This window comes from Aulonocara sp. 'chitande type north' Nkhata Bay, linkage group LG3 (genome assembly GCF_057382095.1).
Source record: "Aulonocara sp. 'chitande type north' Nkhata Bay isolate Kocher_YH1m ecotype deep benthic linkage group LG3, A_spYH_male_GT1.1, whole genome shotgun sequence".
NCBI classification, from domain to species: domain Eukaryota; kingdom Metazoa; phylum Chordata; class Actinopteri; order Cichliformes; family Cichlidae; genus Aulonocara; species Aulonocara sp. 'chitande type north' Nkhata Bay.
This window is the reverse complement of record NC_141346.1, coordinates 65,663,694-65,679,096: the sequence shown is the minus strand read 5'-3', so window position 1 is coordinate 65,679,096 and position 15,403 is coordinate 65,663,694. Positions and strand designations below refer to the sequence as shown.

The window sequence follows — 15,403 nt, the reverse complement described above, 5'->3', positions numbered from 1 at the left end:
CGTCGCGCAGAGCAAAACTAACAGCGGCCAGTTCGGCAAAGCGTTGCGTATCGGCCGACATGGTGTACTAATAGTCAGTAGATACTAAAAAAAAAAAACCCCGCACGTTCGCCAGACACGTTACACGCAACGACGATGAACCGCAAGAGAATGCCCGCGTTAAAGTCGCTCGTGTCGAACGGCAAAGACATGTTTGCGGCAAAATTTGCGCCCGTGTCGGGCGCCGCAGCCTCGTCCATGGCGCGATTCACAGGCCGCCTCGGAAGCTCGATTGCTGTCATAACATCTCTCATCGTGGGTTTCCTGACGCTACCAAATAACATCATGTATTTCCTCGACCATAAGCATTCGTCCAAGCTGACGTACGACAACGACGACGACAGTAACCAAGAGCACAGATACGCTTACATTCACGCTGGGATTGCTCTGGTCGTCCTAGGGTGCCTTGCCATGGTGGTGAGCATAGTGCTAAGTTACTTCGCCGCAATCAGCAAACGGAAGGTCGACGCTTCGGCCGCCACTTCTACCAACCCTGTCACACGGAGCACCATGACTGTGTACGCGTGCTTGGCGATGATGAACGTGGAACTGTTTATGGCCGTGATCGCCGGGTGCATGGAGTTGCTATATCGTCCCCTCACCAGTAACGAGCATAGGTCGCATAACGTCGAATGTGCTATTGCGGTGTTCAACATCATCATATACGCGATGTACGTGGTCACCATGATACTTACGGCATCCGTACTGCGAGGGAAACACGAAAAAGAACACAGTGACTCTGACCCCTCGGATATGACGGACGTTGTGACCAACATGGCAGTGCCGCGGGAATATGTCACCAGAAATTCAAACCTGTACAATTCACCAACTGGTTATATGATGTAGTGCTATTCTGTTGTTGTTGTTGTTGTAGTGTGCAAAAAAAAACAGCAATAAAGATTCACGCCTGTGTAGGATACCAAAGTCTCTTTTTATTGTTGTTGGTTTAATATCAATCACAGTGTTGTAGATCAAGTTCAAATTGTAAAATGTCCAAAGACACGCCAAAGACAAAGATCACATCTGTTGTTACTACCGCAGACTGTACATAAAACCAAATAAAGTTTTGTCTTGTACGTACTATAAACTGAGTCTGTGAACGTTTTGGTATTACACAGCACACGTACTCATACATAGCCGATGACACCTTTGTGGGTTTTTTGGGGTTTTTTTTGTTTTATTTGACAAATGGTGATTACAATGTCAGATTACAATGTCAACACATACATGTACAAACATCACAATGCAAGCAAACACACGCCCATTCTCTTGCTAAAACGTTGTAGAGTACAGGTGCGCAAGACTATGTCTAAGCGTGACACATGTTACACTTAAAGATACAACCTGACCGTTTCTCCGCGTACACATTCTGAACAAACAGGATTAGGACATTCGCAGCTAGCGTGACCGCAAGGCTTGATGTACATCTTAGCCTTAGCACAATCCGAACAGATTACATCCTGTGACACGCTACTCATACGGACGAACCGGTACCACGTCCACCGGCTTTTACAGTAGAAACACCTTCGCAACCCTGACACTGTCACGCTTTTCAGGATGCAATTCTCACATGCAACGTGTCCACAGTTAAACACACACATGTGTGTCCGTTCGTAACAACAGGGACACGTGTATAGGTCCGTAGGTCTTCCGATTGACACAGAAGGCGTAGAGGACGTTGACCGTTGGGGTTCGTTGAAAGATGCGTCGATTGTCGCCTGCAACGCGGACGGTCCGTCCACGTCGATTGCCTCCTGCACGGATGGTCTGTCCACGTCGATTATTACCTCCTGCGACACGGACGGCCCATCCGCCCTGTAGCTCCCAGGCCCAGGTCTTTGTGCCGCGGCGGGCACTGTAGCAGAAGACACAAGGCGGGGAGGTAGCCCCATTTCACGTCGGGTGTGATCGTCCATGACAGGTGCACGCGTGGTCTCCCACGAGTTAGGACGTCCAGTGGGCACGGTTCCATTGTAGCTTTGGATCTGTAAGCCGAATGTAGGCTCGGTGCAAGACCTTTCGGCGTAATCCCTATCACTCGGATCGGGGCCGGTGAAGTCTACGGTGTTGATAAAGTAAACGGCCCCGCAATCGAGTTCGCAGTCCAGAATGTCTTGAAGCGATAACTTTGAACACAAATTCTTGTTGTACGGTGGTAACCAGGAGAGGAAGGTTCTTTGTACCCTTTGGCAGTAAGCAAATAGCTTCCTTTCGGGCACCAATGCGTGCACCACCGCCAGCGTCTTGGTTTGCTGATCCTGTACGCATTTCCATTTGCTTACATGGAAACGCTTCATGTACACGGCCCACGGTAGTGCCCGCTTGGCGTCCGGGGTTGTGGGGCGTACAATGCCGGCTATGATGTGCTTATTTGCCAAGGACATGACTGTAGACACAGCACAAGTCTGCTACCCTGTGCTGTTCTGTTAAATAAGCTCTTGTTCTGGGTAGGCCAGCCCAGAGTTACAGGTTGCCTGGAACCCTGGGTCGGCTGAAAATGTAGCCAGGTCGGCTGGAAAGTGTAGCCAGGTCGGCTGGATACTGTAGCCAGGTCGGCTGGATACTGTAGCCAGGTCGGCTGGAAAGTGTAGCCAGGTCGGCTGGAAAGTGTAGCCAGGTCGGCTGGATAGTGTAGCCAGGTCGGCTGGAAAGTGTAGCCAGGTCGGCTGGAAAATGTAACCAGGTCGGCTGGATAGTGTAGCCAGGTCGGCTGGAAAATGTAGCCAGGTCGGCTGGATAGTGTAGCCAGGTCGGCTGGAAAGTGTAGCCAGGTCGGCTGGATAGTGTAGCCAGGTCGGCTGGATAGTGTAGCCAGGTCGGCTGGATAGTGTAGCCAGGTTGGCTGGATACTGTAGCCAGGTCGGCTGGAAAGTGTAGCCAGGTCGGCTGGAAAGTGTAGCCAGCTATTGCTATATCTCTCGAATAACCATTCGCGTATACAGATACACTGCCACCCCACGTAGGATACAGTTATGGCTGTGGAACAACTCAGGCTGTGGAAGCATGACATTGCGGAGCGGTGCACTCACATAACCGAAAGTATTTTTGACAGATACACGGACGAGGACGATGCCTTAGACGCAACTGGTATAACGGAAATACCAAACCATGTGCATCGCCTACGTGCCCTAGTCGAATACAGCTTGCAAGACGAGGTGCGAGCCAAACTGTTACTGTCATTGCTTTGTGAAATCAATCCCTACATTTACAAGGACCTGGTGCAGCAGGGACCAAAGGGAAAGACAGGTACTGTATCTTCTTTTCGTTGCAATAATCATCGTGTTTGACGGACACCTTGTTGTTTGTATATTTATGTCTATTTCTCCGCAGAACGAAAACTGACACAGTTCAAGTTAACCCATGCGGCCAAGCGCATGCTCGACTCCACGCTGCCCACGTTTATGTTCCATAGTGTCCTCAGGAACCGCAGCCTGCTGGACATCATCACGACTGTCGACGAGCCTCTCGACATCATGGTCCGGCAAGAGCTGATCTTACCCGAGGAACAATATATGCTATATCACATGTTCAAATCCACCGAGGGGAAGGTTCGTGCGCTCGGATACCTCTTTGGATGCCCTACGGTGCCCGACGAGACCAAGGCCAGCATTTCGCTGATTCTGGCCGTGTACAATCTACACGTCTTCGGCATCTCCCCCGACGACCCTTATAGCTTGTTGGAGATTGATTGTAACTCCTAAAGCTAGGGCTTTGGCTGTGTAGACATGTGGTGTATTAGCATGGGTGTAAAGCGTGGTGTTTGACTGTATGTGACAATAAAATGACAACCATTACACATTGCAGTACTTTATTTGCCATTGGCGGTGTTTTCCTTTTTGATACATACCAACACGCACATATACACAAACCTTGACACCGATACATTTTCATTACGTGGTCAGACTCATACATTGGAACACGTTTCACCCTCAGGGGTCTTGCGTTTTTGGTTTGTGCGGATCCACACTACAACACACAACACGGCGATGGCGATCAGCAACAGGATCAGGGTGGCTATTACACCGGGGCGGCCTCTAGGTTGTGGAGAGTGCGAAAAAGGAGCCTTTGTGCACTCTGAGACTGTGAGGTTGACACGGCCCCCAGTTGTTGTGCTTGTGGCTGTAAGCTCACACAAATATAGCCCAGTGTCGGCTACACTGACATTCCTTAGAATCACAGACCAGTTCACATTACTCATGGACGGGTGGAGCAATTGCACTCGGTCTGTAAACATGTCACATTGGTAGTTGTTGTAAGAACGTCCATGTTGAAAGAAGTAGAGGTAACAATCACGTAAGGGTGGTTTCCGCCACTCCACCAGGGTAATTGGACCCACTGCAGTATTCTCACAGTGAAGAACCACATCTTGTTCACATATCGCGGTTACGTCTGTGTCAGCTAAACGAGAGAACACATTTGGTTAGTTATTCAAATAAAGGTTACAACACTACGTTTGATGTACAATGGACAGTGTTTCCAGCAAGGAAACAAACAACATTCAAGCGGCTTGGGAGAAATGCATGTACACAATCGTGTTTTGGGAGTGACTACGAACCATTTGTGATGACAGACAAAGACAGGAATGTAGAGCACATCAACAACCACAAGGACAACCAGCTTAACGTGGCCATATTTTTCAATGCTCCACCGAGAATGGCCCATGCGAACATTACATGCACTTCACCACAAGTTGGAACCTCCGACCGAGAGCGACAGTAACCAGGTCGGCGGCTCCCGACCTACAGGTCGGCCAGCTTTGCGCTGCAGGTCGGCGGCTCCCGACCTACAGGTCGGCCAGTTTTGCGCTGCAGGTCGGCAGCTCCCGACCTACAGGTCGGCCAGCTTTGCGCTGCAGGTCGGCGGCTCCCGACCTACAGGTCGGCCAGTTTTGCGCTGCAGGTCGGGAGCTGCCGACCTACAGGTCGGCCACTGTGTGAATCTGTTGGGAACCTGTTCGTTTGTCAGATAAAGCTACCCTAAAGTCGTACGAGTAATCGACAGTAGCTATTGTTATAGGAACACGGTACCGTTATTATGGCTGTAGAACAACTCAGGTCGTGTCAACATGACATTGCAGAGCGGTGCACTCACATAACCGAAAGTATTTTTGACAGATACACCGACGGGGACCAGGACCTAGATGCAACTGCTATGACGAAAATACCAAACCATGTGCATCGCCTACGTGCCCTTGTCGAATACAGCTTGCAGGATGAGGTCCGAGCCAAAGTGTTACTGTCAGCGGTCCATGAACTCAATCCCTACTTTTACCAGGACTTGGTGGACCGGGGACCGCAGGGAAAGACAGGTACTGTATTTCTTTTCGTTGCAAATAAAAAAAAAAAAAACATTGTGTTGAACGAACACCTTGTTGCTTGTATACTTATGTCTATATCTCCGCAGAACGAAAACTGACACAGTTCAAGTTAACTGGCGCTGTCGAGCAGATGATCGGCTCGTCGCTGCCGAGGTTCCGACGTGCAGTCAGAGAACGCAGCTTCCTGGACAAAATCACGACTGTAGATGACGCAGTCGACCTCATGGTTCAAGAACAGCTGATCTTACCCGATGAAGAATATATGCTATATCACATGTATGAAACCACCGAGGGGAAGGTGGGTGCGCTCAGATGCCTCTTTGAATGCCCACAACTACCCGACGAGGCGAAGGCCAGCATATCGTTGATTCTGGCCGTGTACAACCTACACGCCTTCGGTATCTTCCCAGAACGCTGGTTGGAGACTGTAACCCCCCAAGCGGGGGCTTTGGTTGTGTAGACATGTGGTGTGTCAGCACGAGTGTGAAGCGTGGTGTTTGACTGTATTTGACAAATAAAATAACAACCATTACACATTGCAGCACAGTGTCTTTATTTTTTTTATACATGATACCAACAAGTACCTCTGCAAAACCCTTGGTACAGATACATTTCATTACGTGGTCAGACTCATACATTGGAACACGTTTCGCCCTCAGGGGTCTTGTGTTTTTGGTTTGCGCGGATCCACACTACACCACACAACACGGCGATGACGGTCAGCAACAGGATCAGGGCTGCTATTATACCAGGGGGGCCTCTAGGTTGTGGAGAGTGTGAAAAAGGAGCCGTTGTGAGCTCTGAGACTGTGAGGTTGACACGTCCCTCGGACACTACGTGACTCTGGCCAGTTGTTGTGTTTCTGGCTGTAAGCTCACACGTATATAGCCCTGTGTCGGCTACACTGACGTTCCTTAGAATCACAGTTTGCGTTTCCCACGGACGGCTCGAGCAGCTTCACTCGGCCTTTAAACATGTCACATTGGTAGTTGTCGTAAGAACGTAGATCTTGAAAGAAGTACAGGTAACCACAGGATACGGTTGATTTCCGCCACTCCACCAGGGTAACTGGACTCGCTGTAGTATCCTGACAGCGAAGAACCACGTCTTGTCCACATATCGCCGTTACGTATGTGTCAGCTAAACGAGAGAAACACATTTGGTTAGTTATTCGCATAAAGGTTACAACACTACGTTCGTTCTATGTACAATGTACAATGTCTTTCATCCAGGAAACAAACGGCGTTCAAGCGAGTTCACAAACATGCACGTCAACAATAGTGTTTTAGGAGTGACTACAAACCTTTTGAGTCAAGAGACAAAGACATTATTGGAGTGCACAACACACACAAGGACAACCAGCTTAACATGGCCATATTTTCTCAGTGATCCACCGAGAATGTCCAATGCGATCATCACACGTTCTTCACAATGAGATTATACCCCAGGTCGGCTGGAAAATGTAGCCAGGTCGGCTGGAAAATGCAGCCAAGTCGGCTGGAAAATGCAGCCAGGTCGGCTGGATAGTGTAGCCAGGTCGGCTGGAAAGTGTAGCCAGGTCGGCTGGATAGTGTAGCCAGGTCGGCTGGATAGTGTAGCCAGGTCGGCTGGAAAATGCAGCCAGGTCGGCTGGATAGTGTAGCCAGGTCGGCTGGATAGTGCAGCCAGGTCGGCTGGATAGTGTAGCCAGGTCGGCTGGAAAGTGTAGCCAGGTCGGCTGGATAGTGTAGCCAGGTCGGCTGGATAGTGTAGCCAGGTCGGCTGGAAAATGCAGCCAGGTCGGCTGGATAGTGTAGCCAGGTCGGCTGGATAGTGCAGCCAGGTCGGCTGGATAGTGTAGCCAGGTCGGCTGGAAAATGCAGCCAGGTCGGCTGGATAGTGTAGCCAGGTCGGCTGGATAGTGCAGCCAGGTCGGCTGGATAGTGTAGCCAGGTCGGCTGGAAAGTGTAGCCAGGTCGGCTGGATAGTGTAGCCAGGTCGGCTGGATAGTGTAGCCAGGTCGGCTGGAAAATGCAGCCAGGTCGGCTGGAAAATGCAGCCAGGTCGGCTGGATAGTGTAGCCAGGTCGGCTGGATAGTGTAGCCAGGTCGGCTGGATAGTGTAGCCAGGTCGGCTGGAAAATGCAGCCAGGTCGGCTGGATAGTGTAGCCAGGTCGGCTGGACCCCTGCTAATATAACCAGATCGCTTGGAGTCTGCTCAACCCCAGATACATTTAAGTTTCGTAGCTTAGAGGTAACACAGTGTGTTTTCAGCTAGACTCTTTTGTAGTGCAACAAACCCAAACACTACCACAGGCTGTTTCCCCACTTATAGCTGGCTGACAACCATGGAGTACATAACGTTGGCCATTCGATGGTGCTGGGAACCTAAAGCTCACATTAATGTGTGGTCGCCTGAGGATTCAGGTGTTAGAAAGTGGAGCCTGACAAGATGGGAAGCAGAAGCCTATCAACTGCCAACTCAACATTTGACGATAGTGTGCATGCAAATCGACACCCTGTCGGCTAATGCCATCAAGAAACAACTGCTACGCCGAGCAAAAAATCTGTGGGTAGACCCTAGTTGTGTCGTTATGACGGAGGGTTGGTTTGATACAATCCTCGACTCCTATGTAGACGCAAGCAAAACAGTGTCACATACCTACACTACACTGACGACTCCGTGCTCCGGCTCGTCGTTCTACAGACACGTGAATGACTGCAATGCCCTTGTCGCTGCTAAGGGTTGGAAGAAGGATGCCAAAACAACCGCCTGTGATTCTCACACTATCTTCCAGCTGCATTGTAAACATGTAAGGTGGTTTTATTTTGTGTCATGGTGCTGTTGACCCACTGTAAGCTATGTGTGTCTACATAATAACAACAATGATGATAATGATAATAATAATAATAATAATAATAATAATAATAATAATAATAATAATAATAATAATAATAATAATAATAATAATAATAATAATAATTGCAATGTATCCCCCTGTGCAGGAGCCCCATAGCGTGACTCTTCTCGTCAAAAGCCACTCGGGCGATACTAAGTTGCTGCAAATCCGATGCGATGAACCTATGTGCATCCGAGACCTGCTGAAGAGATACGACATACATTGTGATACGGTGTGGAACGACACCATGTCCCTGTCATCCAACTCTCCCTGTATAGCCTTGACTGACCATGGCATGGACCTCATCTACACGGAGGCCACTCCAGGTATGATAACTGGCCGGTTCACAGCGGGGGCTAAGGACACGTTCGATCATCGCATGAAACACCTTAAAGTTCGCACAAAGCACCGCACCATGAAAAACAAGCCGTACTCTATACATACGACACCGCAGAATGTACCGAGAGGCGCGTCGCTCCTGGACGATGGTTTAACCCAAGAGGACTCCAACCCAACCTTACCCACCGTGTTATATTACAGCGACCCGCTGTCCACGATCGCCGATGTGCTGAGGAACGACGGTCGGTTTCTCGCTGATTGTCGACTCGCCGCATCTTACGATGACGGCCATAACGTGCACGCAGCTGATGTCGCCATTTCGGGAGAGTCGCCCATTTGTCAGTGGCAGCACAATCAGCTGTGCATTGTGGGTAAGACACTGTGTGTGTGTGTGTGTGTGTGTGGGTCTGTGTGTGTGTGTGTCTGTGTCATAGTCGCTTACAGTTGTTTCGTGTGCTCGGTAGGTACAACAACTCCCCCACCTGATGAGGATCACGTGTTCACATACCCTTACGAATGCACGGTCTGCCGAGAGGAAAGCGACGTCTACCTAGAGTGTGGCCACCTTTGTTGCCAAGCGTGCATAACCTCTTTGGGAAACAAAGAGGCCATGCTGATCACATGTCCTCTTTGCAAGCAACACGTTGGCAAAAAAACTATTACAACCGCAGGCGTAACCTCCAGGACTTGCACATCGTGTGGAAAGGACAAGTGTTGGCTGTCGGATTGCGGTCATGTGTGCTGTGTTTCTTGTGATACTACCTGTAAAGTCTGTGCCCGCTGTGTTAAAAAAGTTCTCAGAATGTACATGTAGCATTGCTTGCTTGGATGATCCGGTTATCGGTTATTGCCCACACAGAGTTGTACGTGGATCGCCGTGGAAGGTACTCACAGCAAAGAAGCCTTGGTGTACGTGTATCAGGTGATGATTTATTCAGCAATAGACCAACCATGTGTACATACAAACTGTCTGCGTGTATTTCATTCACATCAATCCAACAACAGTGTACGTGTATCAGGTGATGTTTTATTCAGCAATAGACCAACCATGTGTACATACAAACTGTCTGCGTGCATTTCATTCACATCAATCCAACAACAGTGTACGTGTATCAGGTAATGTTTTATTCAGCAATAAACCAACCATGTGTACATACAAACTGTCTGCGTGCATTTCATTCACATCAATCCAACAACAGTGTACGTGTACCACCCCCATGCTAAATAATACCGTGCTGTCCAAGCTATCGGTGTGTGTTTTTGAGCGTAGAATAAATGACACGAATAACACAATAGAGATTTACACTTTTATTGTAGACACAACACATGTATACTGCTGCGTTATATATAGCGTTATACAGTAGAGGTAAAACACAAGTGGATCAGTTGGATCATCTTCCACATCTGGTTGTTATAGGAATCCAAGTTGCATAATCGCTCCAGTTACTCCAGAACTTTCCAGGTTCACGCTGTGCTCCTCTCTTTCTATGTAGTGGCTAACACACTTAAGTCTCAATATAACAACCATTGAGAAAGACGAATCGTCCCCACGGGGGACGTGGGGTCGGCGCCTGCCGACCTGTGAGTCGGCGCCTGCCGACCTGTGAGTCGGCGCTTGCCGACCTGTGGGTTCAACGCCACCGACCTGTGAGTCGGCGCCTGCCGACCTGTGAGTCGGCGCTTCCCGACCTGTGGGTCGGCGCTTCCCGACCTGTGGGTCGGAGCTTCCCGACCTGTGAGTCGGCGCTTGCCGACCTGTGGGTCAGCGCTTGCCGACCTGTGGTTTCACTGTCTTTTATTTCGCAGCGTGGTTTCTAAATTCACACATACATTATATTAATGGCTCGGACACAGCAATTCAAACAGCACTAAATACAATCCCTGCTAGCACATCATATAGTCACAAAACGCAATTGAGCTGTGATACGTTCATTCAGAGTGCTTAGGTGGACCGACCAAAAGGACCTATAGATAGAGCAGGCAACTGAAGCGACCATGTCTTTGAATATCGCAAACCGTAAGCGCGCAAACGCGCAGCCCGTGGACGACATGACCGGGAGTCTGTTGCCACCCAAGAAAAAGTGGCGAAGAGCGACGTTGGGCAGACGGGATTGGGACACTGGAAATGCCTTTACTATCACTTACGATGTCACGAGAGGTCTCCCCTGTGTGACTTTCATGAGTACATGGCCAACCGTGAAGTCTGACCATAAGGTTCTACTCACGGTTGACAGCGCTGGTGAGCAGCTGTTTGCCGATAAAGTGGTCATCCCGCTCAGGGTCTTTCTGGATTTACTGCATATGCATCTCACGCATAATGAAGACAAATATCTGTACTTGTACACCGATGCCTTTCCTAGTACGGAAAACCCCGACGTTGTTGTAAAGAACATGCCTGCTATATATAAAGATGCAGGTTGTTACCACACGGTGGTAATAAATGGTCCTGCTGAGGACGACGAGGAGGAGGATGAGCACGACGACGATGAGGAGGAAGATGAGGAGGAAGAAGACCCCGACGGCAACATCGCCGAACGCATACGCATGCCTCAGGATGAAGAGGGGAATGACAACAACTGGCCCAAGATCCCCGAAGTGTCAAAGGAACACTTAAGATACACCGGTGTTCCAGGCGTAAGTTGCACTATAGTCAGACAACCTAAAGGTCCACTCTTTCTCACCACCAGTCGCTGGCACATTCGAACCGAGGATGGAGAGAAAACAACCATGATGCCCGGGGACTGCGAGGAGACCGAGTATGTGTTTCCGTTATGCCACACGGAACAACTACCTGGGCTGGTGGCTGTTGTTCACAAGTGGTTGGAAACAGACTACCAGAAACTGGGCCTATTAGTCACATGCAACGTGCCGAGCCACATGACGCTAATACCCACGCCCATTGAAGCGCTGGGTTATCAGTATACCCTCGCCAGCATGGACCAGTACTGGCCCCTTCTCTCCAACCCAAAGGATATGTGGCACACCTCGTACGAGGATACAGTTGTGTCCGTGGAACCACAGTACGGTATATGCCGAAACGCAATGATCGAGTGTCCTCACAGCAAGAGACATTGTCCCAACAAGAAGCGTCCGCGTCCTTGAACATAGGAGATATTGAAATGCGATGCCGGTGTCGGCAACAATAAGAGCTGTGTATTAGGAATACTCATCACCGCTTCAATGTTTACGCTGTTTTTCTGTATGTAAAAATAAAATAAAACACATTCAACTCTACACTGTTTCTTTGTGTTACCTTGTCATACGCGCGGTCTAAGTTTATTATATATATATATATATATATATATATATATATATATATATATATATATATATATATATATATATATATATATATATGTCAAAGCGTTTTTTCTGAAAACACACAGACACACACACGGCTAACACACTTAAGTCTCAATATAAACAACCACTGAGAAAGACGAATCATCCCCACGGGGGACGTGGGGTCGGCGCCTGCCGACCTGTGGGTCGGCGCTTCCCGACCTGTTGGTCGGCGCCTGCCGACCTGTGGTTTCACTGTCTTTTATTTCGTAGCGTGGTTTCTAAATACACACATACACTATATTAATTGCTCGGACACAGCAATTCAAGCAGCACTAAATACAATCCCTGCTAGCACATCATATAGTCACAAAACGCAATTGAGCTGTGATATGTTCATTCAGAGTGCTTAGGTGGACCAAAAGGACCTATAGATCGAGCAGGCTACTGAAGCGACCATGTCTTTGAATATGGCAAACCGTAAGCGCGCAAATGCGCAGCCCGTGGACGACATAACCGGGGGCCCGTTGCCGCCCAAGAAAACCTTGCGAACAGCAACGTTAGGCCGACGGGATTGGGACACGGGAAACGCCTTTACTATCAATTATGATGTCACACACGATCTTCCTTGTGTGGTGCTGGTGAGTACACATCCAACAGTGAAGCCAGGACAGAAAGTTAAGCTTACGGATAATACCCAGAACAACCAAGTGTTCGCCGACCGAATAGTCATTCCGCTCAGGGTCTTTCTGGATTTAGTGCACATGGTTCTCACGCACAATGAAGATAAATACCAGGACCTTTACTCGGATGTGTTTCCTAGCAAAGAGGACCCCGGAGAAGTGGTAAAGGGTATGCCTGCTGCTTTGCGTGCAGATGCAGGGTGTTACCACACGTTGCTGGTATTCGAGGACGGTGATACTGCTGCCCCCAAGCTTCAGGATGCCACCGGTAACAATAACACATCGCCTAAGATCCCAGAAGTGTCCAAGGAGCACTTACGGTTCACTGGGACTCCAGGTATAGATTGTACCATAGTCAGACAACCCGAAGGTCCAATCTTTATTTCTACCAGTGGCTGGGGCATCGAAACTGACGACGGAGAGAAGACAACCGTGATGGCCACAGAGTATGTTGAGCTGGAGTATGTGTTTCCGTTATGCCACACGGAACAACTACCTGGGCTGGTGGCTGTTGTTCACAAGTGGTTGGAAACAGACTACCAGAAACTGGGCCTATTAGTCACATGCAACGTGCCGAGCAACATGACGCTAATACCCACGCCCATTGAAGCGCTGGGTTATCGGTATACCCTCGCCAGCATGGACCAGTACTGGCCCCTTCTCTCCAACCCAAAGGATATGTGGCACACCTCGTACGAGGATACAGTTGTGTCCGTGGAACCACAGTACGGTATATGCCGAAACGCAATGATCGAGTGTCCTCACAGCAAGAGACATTGTCCGCGTCCTTGAACATAGGAGATATTGAAATGAAATGCGATGCCGGTGTCGGCAACAATAAGAGCTGTGTATTAGGAATACTCATCACCGCTTCAATGTTTACACTGTTTTTTTTCTGTATCTAAAAAATGAAATAAAACACATTCAACTCTACACTGTTTCTTTGTGTTACCTTGTCATACGAGCGGTCTAAGTTTATTATATATATGTCAAAGCGTTCTTTCTGAAAACACACACACACACACACACACACACACACACACACACACACACACACACACACACACACACACACACACGGATATCTATCTGCACATACAACAGAGATTACCACCAGACCGCACTAGAGGTCGACATGGCGACATTAAAACGCACCATCGACGACGAGGTGCCCTCATCGGTTATCGCAGCTCCGAAACGACAGAAAACACAGCAAGATCCCCCGGAGACCGTCGACCGGCACCCGTGGGTATATGTCGATATAGGACCGAGGGAGTGGAAGATCGGACATTCTTTCACCGTTCAGTACATCACACCGACAATTGGTGTGCCGTGTCTGAAATTCACCTCCCTCACGGAGTCCGTCTCGGAGAATTGGCCTTGCAAAGTGCACGCCGAGGCGCCCCTGGGGTATTTTGCAAAAGTGCTATGCATGCCCCTGAGAGGTGTGTTGGATTTACTACATGTGCTCCTAACAGGGAATATAGAGTTGGTCGACCGCGTTGGTTACGACGCCGCTTTCCCTAAACCCGATATGCACAGTGACGGATGTTACTTTAACCTAGCGGCAATTGCCTGTAGGTTAACTGGTATGATGGTCCCGGAGCACATGAACATCTCGGCGAGACACGGCGATATCTCACGGAGTGTAACCGGATACTGGGGCGTGTACAAGCAACCTAAAGGCCCGGTGTTCATCAGCAGTGACACATGGGTTGACCGGGAGGACGAGTCGCTAGAGTACGGGGAGAATGCTGCAATCGAAGATCCAGTGCTAAAGCCGCTCGTGGGTGACGCTCAGGCCTGTGAAGACTCCGGGTTTTTTGAGGAAGACCGTTGTGAACTGATAGCCGAGCGCGACTGCGATCTTGAATGCGGCGATGCAGACCGTTGTGGCATGCAGTACGACGAAGAAGACGACAGTGACATACGGTACGACGAAGAAGACGACAGTGGCATACAGTACGGTGAAGAAGAAGAAGAAGAAGAAGCAGAGGACTATGACATTCAGTCCGATGACACAGGGGACGACGATCCCACCGATGAGTCTGTGTTTCCCTTGTGTCACAGCGAGCAACTACCAACACTGATAACCGTTATACACACGCGGTTGGAAGACATGGACCACAAAGCGCAAGGTCTTGTGGTGCGCTGTAAAGTACCTGATCGTATAACACTCGTTCCACAGCCCACAAAGGAAGCTGGTTACGAATACACACAGTTCAATTGTGCTGTACACTGGGTACATTTGACGGACGACGAAGTTGCGGCCATGAATACGGTCACCTACAGCGGTATATGACAGAGCAACGGCTCACTTGTAAAATGTGATGTTGATGACGATGATGATGATGATAATGATGATGATTTCAATTTACTTGCTTGGCCATACTAGTGTTCACTTAACAGTTTTTCAGTGTCTTTTTTGTGTGTGTAATTGGGTAACCGGATAAATAAAGAGAATGTGTGCAACATCGCATCGTCTCCTATCTCCTGCTTGCTAATATCATTCAATGTAATAACTGCTAGAATCACAGACACATAGACAAAAAACTTGGGCAGAAATCAGAGTTGACATTAAAGTTTATTGGGGTTTGCTGTTGCCGTCGACGGCATACACAATTTTGTAGCATACATTCAGAAAAAGCAAGCTGTCAAATACAGTCAGACTAGATCACCAGCATCGTACGCCACAGGCGAGATGCGGGCGCTGTGTAACGAGGATCGTTGGTGTCACACCAGAGCATGCATTCTTCGTGCTGTAACTGGGCACGATACACATCGCCCAGAGCGGGTAGTTTGCCCAAATGACCCTCTATGACATTGTCAAACTCCTCCGGGTGTTTACGGATCAGTTGCACCCT

General features: G+C 49.0%; 3 protein-coding genes across 3 annotated transcripts; all 3 read left to right on the top strand.

Moving 5' to 3' along the window:
• The first annotated feature begins 3,011 nt into the window (after positions 1 to 3,011).
• LOC147336626 (uncharacterized) lies at positions 3,012 to 3,740 on the top strand. The gene is made up of 2 exons (XM_086285523.1): positions 3,012 to 3,285; positions 3,370 to 3,740. The coding sequence occupies exons 1-2, from the start codon at positions 3,012 to 3,014 to the stop codon at positions 3,738 to 3,740; spliced, it is 645 nt and encodes a 214-aa protein (XP_086141649.1).
• Positions 3,741 to 5,073: 1,333 nt separating this feature from the next.
• Positions 5,074 to 5,816, top strand: LOC147336625 (uncharacterized). The gene is made up of 2 exons (XM_086286213.1): positions 5,074 to 5,347; positions 5,443 to 5,816. Exons 1-2 carry the CDS (start codon positions 5,074 to 5,076, stop codon positions 5,814 to 5,816), a joined length of 648 nt encoding a protein of 215 aa, XP_086142339.1.
• Positions 5,817 to 7,683: 1,867 nt separating this feature from the next.
• LOC147336624 (uncharacterized) lies at positions 7,684 to 9,388 on the top strand. The gene is made up of 3 exons (XM_086285517.1): positions 7,684 to 8,148; positions 8,342 to 8,945; positions 9,039 to 9,388. The coding sequence occupies exons 1-3, from the start codon at positions 7,684 to 7,686 to the stop codon at positions 9,386 to 9,388; spliced, it is 1,419 nt and encodes a 472-aa protein (XP_086141643.1).
• The last annotated feature ends 6,015 nt before the right edge of the window (positions 9,389 to 15,403 follow it).

Bases quoted from the DNA above. Each gene is read 5' to 3' on its own strand.
- LOC147336626 (XM_086285523.1), top strand. From the start codon at position 3,012: ATGGCTGTGGAACAACTCAGGCTGTGGAAGCATGACATTGCGGAGCGG. The intron at 3,286-3,369 runs GTACTGTATCTT...ATTTCTCCGCAG, and splicing joins GGGACCAAAGGGAAAGACAG to AACGAAAACTGACACAGTTC.
- LOC147336625 (XM_086286213.1), top strand. From the start codon at position 5,074: ATGGCTGTAGAACAACTCAGGTCGTGTCAACATGACATTGCAGAGCGG. The intron at 5,348-5,442 runs GTACTGTATTTC...ATATCTCCGCAG, and splicing joins GGGACCGCAGGGAAAGACAG to AACGAAAACTGACACAGTTC.
- LOC147336624 (XM_086285517.1), top strand. From the start codon at position 7,684: ATGGAGTACATAACGTTGGCCATTCGATGGTGCTGGGAACCTAAAGCT. The intron at 8,149-8,341 runs GTAAGGTGGTTT...CCCCCTGTGCAG, and splicing joins TCCAGCTGCATTGTAAACAT to GAGCCCCATAGCGTGACTCT. The intron at 8,946-9,038 runs GTAAGACACTGT...TGTGCTCGGTAG, and splicing joins CAATCAGCTGTGCATTGTGG to GTACAACAACTCCCCCACCT.